Source organism: Momordica charantia (genome assembly GCF_013281855.1).
Source record: "Momordica charantia cultivar OHB3-1 chromosome 8 unlocalized genomic scaffold, Mcharantia_2.0 BLBB01000008.1, whole genome shotgun sequence".
NCBI classification, from domain to species: Eukaryota; Viridiplantae; Streptophyta; class Magnoliopsida; order Cucurbitales; family Cucurbitaceae; genus Momordica; species Momordica charantia.
This window is the reverse complement of record NW_028275166.1, coordinates 27,432,765-27,441,495: the sequence shown is the minus strand read 5'-3', so window position 1 is coordinate 27,441,495 and position 8,731 is coordinate 27,432,765. Positions and strand designations below refer to the sequence as shown.

The 8,731-nt window shown below is 33.2% G+C and overlaps 1 protein-coding gene across 1 annotated transcript; it reads left to right on the top strand.

Annotated features, from left to right (window-relative positions):
• The first annotated feature begins 1,618 nt into the window (after positions 1-1,618).
• Positions 1,619-8,255, top strand: LOC111024972 (putative FCP1 homology domain-containing protein C1271.03c). The gene is made up of 7 exons (XM_022302804.2): positions 1,619-1,848; positions 6,286-6,639; positions 6,718-6,799; positions 6,945-7,011; positions 7,150-7,335; positions 7,518-7,578; positions 7,952-8,255. Exons 2-7 carry the CDS (start codon positions 6,309-6,311, stop codon positions 8,122-8,124), a joined length of 900 nt encoding a protein of 299 aa, XP_022158496.1. The 5' UTR covers positions 1,619-1,848; positions 6,286-6,308; the 3' UTR covers positions 8,125-8,255.
• The last annotated feature ends 476 nt before the right edge of the window (positions 8,256-8,731 follow it).

The following is an 8,731-nucleotide window of genomic DNA, read 5'->3' as shown; positions in this document are numbered from 1 at the left end:
TTAATTTTAACATTCACCAACAATAAATGATACAGTTGACAATGTTAGAAAATTTTTTTTACACGAAAGTGTTAGAACTTTTTAACGACATTATAGTTTTGAGTTCCACTAGTAAATAGAAGTAGTGAGAATTGATTTATAAGTTCGATCTCTTCATCATCACGCCACTATAGATCATCACTGGGGTCCTGGGTCATGGGCGTTCATGGTTAGATTGGGTCATGGGATGTTGCAGTCGTCGGCGAAGGAAGGGTTAGCAATTAGGAACACCATGGGGGTGGCTACTCGAGAAATAGAGAAAAAAATCTAGGATTTTGTGGAGTCTCTACTATGTTATTACAAAGTATATGTTACATATAACTATATGACATATATCCAGGTCTATATTATATAACTTAATATTTTTGTATATAACGTGGGAGGAGTAAAGAGGGTTGGAAAATAAGTATTGAAGAAGTATATGTTATGCCACCTAATTAATAAGTTGAAAAAATTAATTAGCCAAAAATAAAAATAAAAAATCAACCCAACCGAAAAAAAAAGCCGCCGCCCACGATATTGGAATCTCAAGAAAAATTGGAAAAATATTTGAATTTAGAGAAAATTTGGAAAAGTTTTCCACGATATTGGAAAATGAAAAAGTCCTTACATAGAGGAAGCTAACGACGAAACAACCCGGTATAAATTCCTGCGGCGATGTGGAGAAATTCTAGGGAAAAATAATATGTGAATTTCTGACGGGGAATTTTTTGAAAAAATTAGAAAGGCAATGATATTGATTTGAGTCTAGGAGCTTCATCCTACATATTAAATATAATCATTCAAATACAACATAAATCTCATTAAATAATTAATAAAGATCAAAATTTGTAACTCAAATCTCGAAATCTAAATTTATACTTATCTAACATAATTTACATTTAAAAAATATTATGGATTAATTATCCCACTATAGATAATTTTGTTTGATCTACGATGGATTAACTCATCAATTTAAAGAGGTTAAGATAAATTCTAAAATTTTTTTAGAAAATGTGTTTAAATTATAGTAACGTTGAACCTTTCAAGTTTCAACTTTGATAGCATTCCGTGGACTTGGGGAAAAGTTTTACTTTGCCTTTGCCTTGTTGAGGAAGGAATAAGGATGGTTTGAGAAAATAAGCCTCTAAGCTAAAGTCCTAAACTAATATTATAATATATTATATATATATATATATATATATTTGTAATTTAACCAAAAATATAAACTCTACCAAACCACCCTTTAATATCATATTTTCAATAGCTAAGTAAAAATATAAACTTTACCAAATCATCATTATGAGATTTTCAATACCTAAACGTTAAAAAGACGCTTTTACTTATATTGTTCCGATATTTTTTAGTACAATAATTGGTGGTAGGAAATTTCAACTTGTGACATTTTGATTGTATACGAATCTCAATTAGCGTGAAATTTGCTTTTTAAAGGGTACTGACTAATATGATTTTACTTTTAGCTTCTTTTAGTCAAAGTTTTTCAGTAAAATGTTTACAAAAAAAAAAAAAAAGGGAGGTTTTACAGTAAAAAATCAAGTTAAAAAATGTTGGTTGTCAAAATCAAAATCGTGGGTAACGGACGCCTCGCGCCCGCCTGCTTCCCATTTACATTCCCGCGTGCGTCTCTCTAAAAATTTCGCTCTCAATCTCTACAATTTCATCTCCAAGGCTCTCTCCGATTCTCCCCCTTTCCTTCTTCATCTTATTTCTCCTTCGATTCTCTTTGATTTCTTACAGTTTTGCTAATTCGATCAACTGCGGGGATGCGAAGCGACGTTCAGCACCAGTAAGACAGGGATTGCGGAAGAGGTAACTTCTTTTACGATTGTTTTCTGTAATTATAGTTTTATGTGATTCTTCGTTAGTTTAGACCTGCCATTTATTTGGGGGCAATACATGATCTCATGCTGAGATTTCGGTAGTTTTTTGCTTGGTGGGTTGCTCAAGACTTGGCCAAACGAAATATTAATAATTTTCATGTTCCTCTTCGGACAAGGTATAAAGGCTGATGTTATCCCTAAATTTTTTTGGTAAAAAATGGGTTGGGATTGTAGTCTCCATACGGGTGTTGAAGCTGAATATTCTTAAGAAATCTATAGCACGATGATCTTCTACATATTAGATTGATTTCTCTGTCGTTTATGTTGTTTTAAAGGGTGCGATTTCCCTGTATGTTCATAAGTAAAAATCTGATGCAAGATTGTCTATACAATATAAGGCGTCTGTTCAAGCATAGAGGATTATAAAATATTGTTCGACTTTATGAGTGCGGTGAACTTTGTGATTGCATGCGGTGGCTATTTTTCCTATCCTTTCTTAATTCAGTCTTTGTGTAAATTGAAGCTATTATATACTTAGCAGTTAGCTAGTTGTAGAGCAACCTAAACAAAAGCGGGAAACAGAATCGTTTAGAACTCAGGGCAGTTATTGGCTGGTTATGAGTTAACAAAATAACCACGTCCTAACTATTTGTTAGTTCAGAAATAGTGGACTTTGCACTTAAAGTTGATGTGTTTTTTAGATCTTACTCTCGAAATGAATATACATTACCGGGCTTAAGTGGAGAAAGGCCAAAAGGGAAAGGAAATAACGGAGGATGCAGAAATGGAAGGCCAAGACTTATGTTTGGAAATGCATTTCAACCCTGAAGTCTTCACAGCCTTGAACTTTTCTTCATCATCTTTCCTTTACGTAATTAAGTAAGGGTTTAAAACCTGACAATGGGGTATGAAATGCTGGAATCTTGGTTAGGATAGAAAAGAAAGAAAGTCAAAGAAAAGGAAGTGTAAATATTCAAAAGAGGCTGATTGTTTTTGGTAGATTGAATAAGGCAGCTCTAGGCACTTAAAGAGGCTGATTGTTTTTGGTGGATTGAATAAGGCAGCTCTAGGCACTTATTTCACAAGTTGGTTCTAAACTCATTGTGCTTCTGGAATATTGGGTAGGAAGGATGGATTTGATTAGAGATATTATAAGAAGAGGAAAGAATTATAGCAAAGCAAGGTTTTTATTTCTACAGAAAACTGGAGTTATGTTATATTTTTTATAAAGTTCAAATTAAATTATGGTTTTCGGGTGCTAATTTTAGTCTCTCAGTTAATATAACATAAAAGTAGACTCAGATATGGAATTGTAGAAAAAGAAATCGGTTGAATTGAGGTTGTGATTGAAAGTTACGTAAATGAAATTGAGAATATCTATTGGCAAATTTCCTGCAATAATTTGTGAGCTTTCGAGCTTCTAGATAAAATATTATTTTTCTTTTTGTTATAATTAAGCTTCTGAGATTTAAAGTGAAGTTAAATCTCAGAAAGTTACGTAAATGAAATTGAGAGTATCTATTAGCAAATTTCCTGCAATAATTTGTGAGCTTTCGAGCTTCTAGATAAAATCTGATATATATATATATATATATATATATATATATATATATATATATATATATGTATTTGAATCAATTAAGCACTTGAGATTTAAAGTGAAACCAAGGGGTGCTTTAAGCAATAATCAACCGCAAAAGCTTCTAAGATTTGTGTGTGTATTAGAAAGTTAGCAGTATCTTTAAGATGATACTCATGAAATTTTCTACGAGTTCTAAACATCTAATCTCTCAAGGTAAAAGTTAAACTCTCTTTGGGATATTGTATGACATGAACTAATGATGTTCTGGAGGATTAAAAGTGGGAATTTAACAGAAATTAGCCCTTAAATTTGATATGTGGCCTAAAAATTAGGAGAAAAATAAAATTTTCTTGTACTCAGTAAATCAGAAGTGCAAGCTTATTTTGGCCAGAATATGTTCCGGTTGGCTTCGATCCAGACCTAGCTTTTTTTAAGCTTCATTCCAATTGGGAAACATGAAAGAAATTATAGCTTAAGAGTTCACAGCAGTCTATGTATGGTAGACTCAAGGGAACATGTCAACTTTATCTTATTATGTTGTTAGGTTCTATTGGCAAGTTTAGTCAATTTTTTTTTTTTTTGGCTTCACTTGGACTTTGTGAGCAAGAGACTCTTAAAAAGGGGCAAGCATTGAGTTTGTCTGCAAGCATTGAGTTTGTATGCTCAAAGAACTCGTAGTAGTATGCAATATATGATATAGCATGGTGTTTGAAACTTTGATTATAGATGTAACTATGTTTTGAATAGTGCACCCTATAAAAGCGAGAGGTAAGCACCTCGCTTCTTGGACTGAGTTCCCCTCACTAAAGCACACTGAGGCACATGCCTCATAGCCATGCTTTAGTGTGCCTGCAGCCCCATTTTCCTTTTCCCTTTTCTTTTTTCTTTTATTTTTTAATTTTTTTTTTTTTTTTTTATAAAGAATCTCTGAAATACGTTTTTCTATTCAGCACTTCACTAAGAAAAGTCCTATTTTTTTGTGCTTTTCACTTAGTGCTTTTAGTTTTAGTGTGCCTGATGCTTTTAAAAACATTGGTTGTGTAAATGCATTGAGCTTGTAACTACTACGGACAGAACAGAAGGGTTTGAAGTTTCTTCAAGAACAAAGAAGTAAGAACAGTGAAGCTCCAAAAAGGGTTGACTAAGTTATTAGGTTATAATTTTGAAATTTAGTACAGGTTTTGGCTTGGGCTCAAGAATAGGGAGTAGATGCTTTTTTCCTTTGTCTTAGAACAATTATCTAAGAAGCACATATACGGACACGAGACACGGGTATGAAACGACACGAAGACACGTTAATTTCTAAAAATATAAGACACGGACACAACAAGGACACGTTTATTAAAATATCCATTTTTTTTAGGTCTATATATTTTTATACCGCAAGGAAATTTAAATTCAATAAGCTTGTGCAATTTTATGTTTTAAAAATTGAGTTTGATGTATTTTACTCTCAAAATTTATTATTGTCTTATATTACTATTTATGTCTATTTCTTTTGCTTAAAAAGTGCCTAATCCATTTTCACTTTCTACAACTAGTGTGTGACACACATCTATTAAGCTACAAGTGTCCGATAAATATCGGAATGTCAGAGTGTCCGACACAGACACGTTACCCAAAATGAAGTGTCCCTGCTTCTTAGATAGTTACCTTGGCTTCCATCTCGGTGGTAAGCGATGAGCATCCAGAGGAACTAAAAAACAGTTGGATAACACCTTTTTCTTTCCATGAGCATTTATACAGTACTCATTTGATAGTGGGAGGTGGTCATTCAAAGTCGAAAGGGAGATTTTTTTTTTTATTCTCAAGAATTCTTCATTAATTATAACCCTATTGCAAGAATACCACTAAGGAGGAGGAGGAGTTGGCTTGGGGGGCACACTGGGGCTTTGTGAACTTATAAACATATGGCAGCTAATCTGTAATGATAGGGGATGCACAAGGAAATGAAAGAATTTAGTCCAAGTGGTAGTGTATGGCAACACAGTAAAGCCATTTCAACTGGTTTATTTCAAGTTAAAGAAGCATGAGGGAAGTGAGATAATACCTGTGAGTCTAGTCAGTAAGGTGGTTGTGTCGTTTTTATGTAAATAAGAAAATGCTAGTTGGGTGTGCATGAGAGAAGTGAGATGAGTGTGGTTTTGTGTGAAGTGTGGGCCCTCTTTCGTAATTATGTTATGACCAATAAAAGGGGAGGGCGGAAAGGAGTTGGGTAGGTTTTGGTTGAGTGAATTGGGTGGAGAACTAGACCTCTAAAACGTGATTGTACTCTCTCCTTCCAATTGTAAATCGGTTACCCTTGATGGATTATAATTTTGTACCTTTTGTTTGTTAGGTTGAGTTCCCTCACTAGAATTGTTTACAAGTTTAAGGTACCATAAGGTATTATTAGTTGTTTTAAATGAAGGTAGATATATGGTTTTTTTTCTTTTTTGACAAGGTAAATTTATGATGTTGGATAACCATTGTTAACCATTGTCATCTTAACTTTAGATATACGAGGAGATGACAGTTTAGAAACTTTACTGTCCATTTTCATTTAAGATGATAGTATTCTAAATTGTTGTTTATAGAACTCATTGTTAACGACTGAGTAGGTGATAATTATTTTTGTCATCTTTATAACTTTAGAAGACACTTTCTAAAGACGTCAAACCCTGATTGTTCTTTATTTTTAATCTTAGATGACAAAGTGATAAATAACAAACTGACATTCAATGACCGTCATTGTCAACACCCGTCATCATAATAGAAGATGGTGGCAGGGTAGATAACAGTCATTTTAAGTGTCCTATTTGTGTACAATCACAATTTTTTAAGTATGATTTCTTGTGGTGGCAGAAGGAAGGATAGACAGACAGACAATGTTGAAGTACCTTGACAAATCGCAGGATCCAAATATTAACCTACATGAGAAGGACGTTCTGACTTGTGCCCAAGATTCGAGTAAAATGTCATCCCCAAGACTTCTTAATCAAAGTAATACTGAAGAAGTAGCCGACAGTTTTCAACAGCTTTCCCTTGGTATTGGCCATAAAGAAGAAAATGCCTTGTCGATATTCAAACCTCCACTTTCACGACCACCTCGCAGTCAGAAAAAACTTCTCATTCTTGATATAAATGGTGTGCTTGTCGATATTGTAAGTCCTTCTCCGAAGGAGAGGAAAGCAGACATTAATATTGCTCGACGTGCAGGTGAGGATTGATTAACATTTTATATTAATTTAGTGCATGTTCTATCTCTATATTGATTATTCTGGTTGTGAATTTCAGTTTTCAAAAGACCTTTTTATTTAGATTTCTTGAAGTTCTGCTTTGAGCGATTTGAAGTTGGCATATGGTCATCAAGAAACAGGTACTGTTGGATTAATTGTGTTCAAATGTCATTTATTTCTTAGTTCCTCTTTTACCTTAATTTCATCTCTAGTATTTAAATTAACTTTCATTGTTCGATAGTGAACTATATTAAGGAAGTAATTAAGCCTCTTAATCCTCTGAAGGAAGAACGTGTCAAAAATGGTTGATTATTTGATAGGAGACATGAAGCACAGATTATTATTTTGTTGGGTGAGGACTAAAACTTTCTTCCGTTTCAAAGTTCTTTTGTGGACAAGTATAAACGTCTAGTTTAATCATTTAGCACAACTTAACTCTGTATTTTAATATACTACTAATGACATTGCTTTAATGGATTTACTTCTATAGGATCTTTCGTACTGCACTGCTTCAGGATTTAGTACTCTTGAAAACAAGCATAAACATCTAGTTTTCAAGGAACTGAGAAGACTTTGGGAGAAGCAGGACCCGAATCTTCCATGGGAACAGGGAGATTATAACGAATCTAATACGGTGTTGCTGGATGATTCACCATACAAGGCGTTGCTTAATCCTGTATGTAAATATATTTTTTTGATCATGAAAGATTATATTCAATGGATAGTCTCAATGTTTTGATCACATTATACTCTCTCTTTTTTCATCAGGAATGTCATGAATAGGAAGGTTTTATTTGATTTTGATTTACTTACAATTTTTTCTGATATTATTCCTTTGCTAAATGTTTGTTCTTGCAGCCACATACTGCAGTTTTTCCATATTCTTACACGTTTCTAGATGAAAAAGATACTTTGTTGGGTGAGTTTAAATTACGTTTTGCATGATATTTACATTTCTAGAATGACTGTTAAGTGAAGTCTATAAATATTTGTTTTTCTATATTCTTACATATTTCTAGATGAAAAGAGATACTTTGTTGGACGAGTTTAATTTACTTGCATGATATTTACATTTTCTCAGAATGAGTTTAAAATGACTTGTAAGTGAAGTCTATAAATACTGGTAGAATAAAGACAAGTTAAATGCTTGTTTAAAGTAATTTTCACCATATTAGTCAAACTCGAAATATTTTTTGATCAGTTGAAAGCATGTTTCATTATTTAAAAAATCAAACAAAATTTATTTTACAGATTATATATAAGGCTGTGGCGTGTGTGTGTGTGTGTGGCAGGTACAGGAGGGGCTCTTAGGGTTTATTTAGAAGGATTGGCTGAAGCTGAAAATGTACAGAAGTATGTGGTACGAAACCCATTTGGTCAAACTCCCATATCAGAAGGAAGTGTATCTTGGGACTTCTATCACATGGTTTTGCTCAACTTTCATTCCTTTCCATCAACTATTTGATTTCTTTTCTATTGTTTTTGTGGGCTAATTTGAAAGGTGTAACCATCACAAGTTGTGAAGTAATCATGTATTAAGTTAAACTTTTTTTTTCCTTCCTAACCAAAATGAATGAAAGTCAACAAATTATTGCAGTTGCAGTCTTTTATAATACCTCCTTACTTTTTTTTTCTTTTCTTTCCTTTGTTGTTTAAGGACAAACTGTAGAGTTGGAATTCGAATCAATGATTTTTTAGTTGAGAATTTATGTCTTAACAAGAGTTATATTCAGGTTGATACTTCTTTCTATTCTTTCTATTCTTATTGACGAAGGAAGTGTGAGCCTAATGAACTCTGGTTAAGTGAGGAGGGAGATATTGGCATGACGTGGATTTTTAAGGAGCTCAAGTTGGTAAATTTAAATTCACAAGTGAAGTAGGATTGTCCTAGAAAGTTAGTGTTGGGAGCCATTCGGACAAGAGACCCTCAACATTTCTACAATGGTGATATTGTTCGCTTTCAGCATAATTTTATAGTTTTTTTTTTGGGTAAATTGTAAAAACCATTAAAGTACAGTAGAAGTTGTAATTATACCCCTCAACTTTCAATTGCAAAAATTAAACCCTCAAAA

Excerpts from the sequence above, each read along its gene's own strand:
- LOC111024972 (XM_022302804.2), top strand. The coding sequence starts at position 6,309 with ATGTTGAAGTACCTTGACAAATCGCAGGATCCAAATATTAACCTACAT. Across the intron at positions 6,640-6,717 it reads TAATATTGCTCGACGTGCAG|TTTTCAAAAGACCTTTTTAT; the intron begins GTGAGGATTGAT and ends TGTGAATTTCAG. Across the intron at positions 7,012-7,149 it reads ACAGATTATTATTTTGTTGG|GATCTTTCGTACTGCACTGC; the intron begins GTGAGGACTAAA and ends TTACTTCTATAG.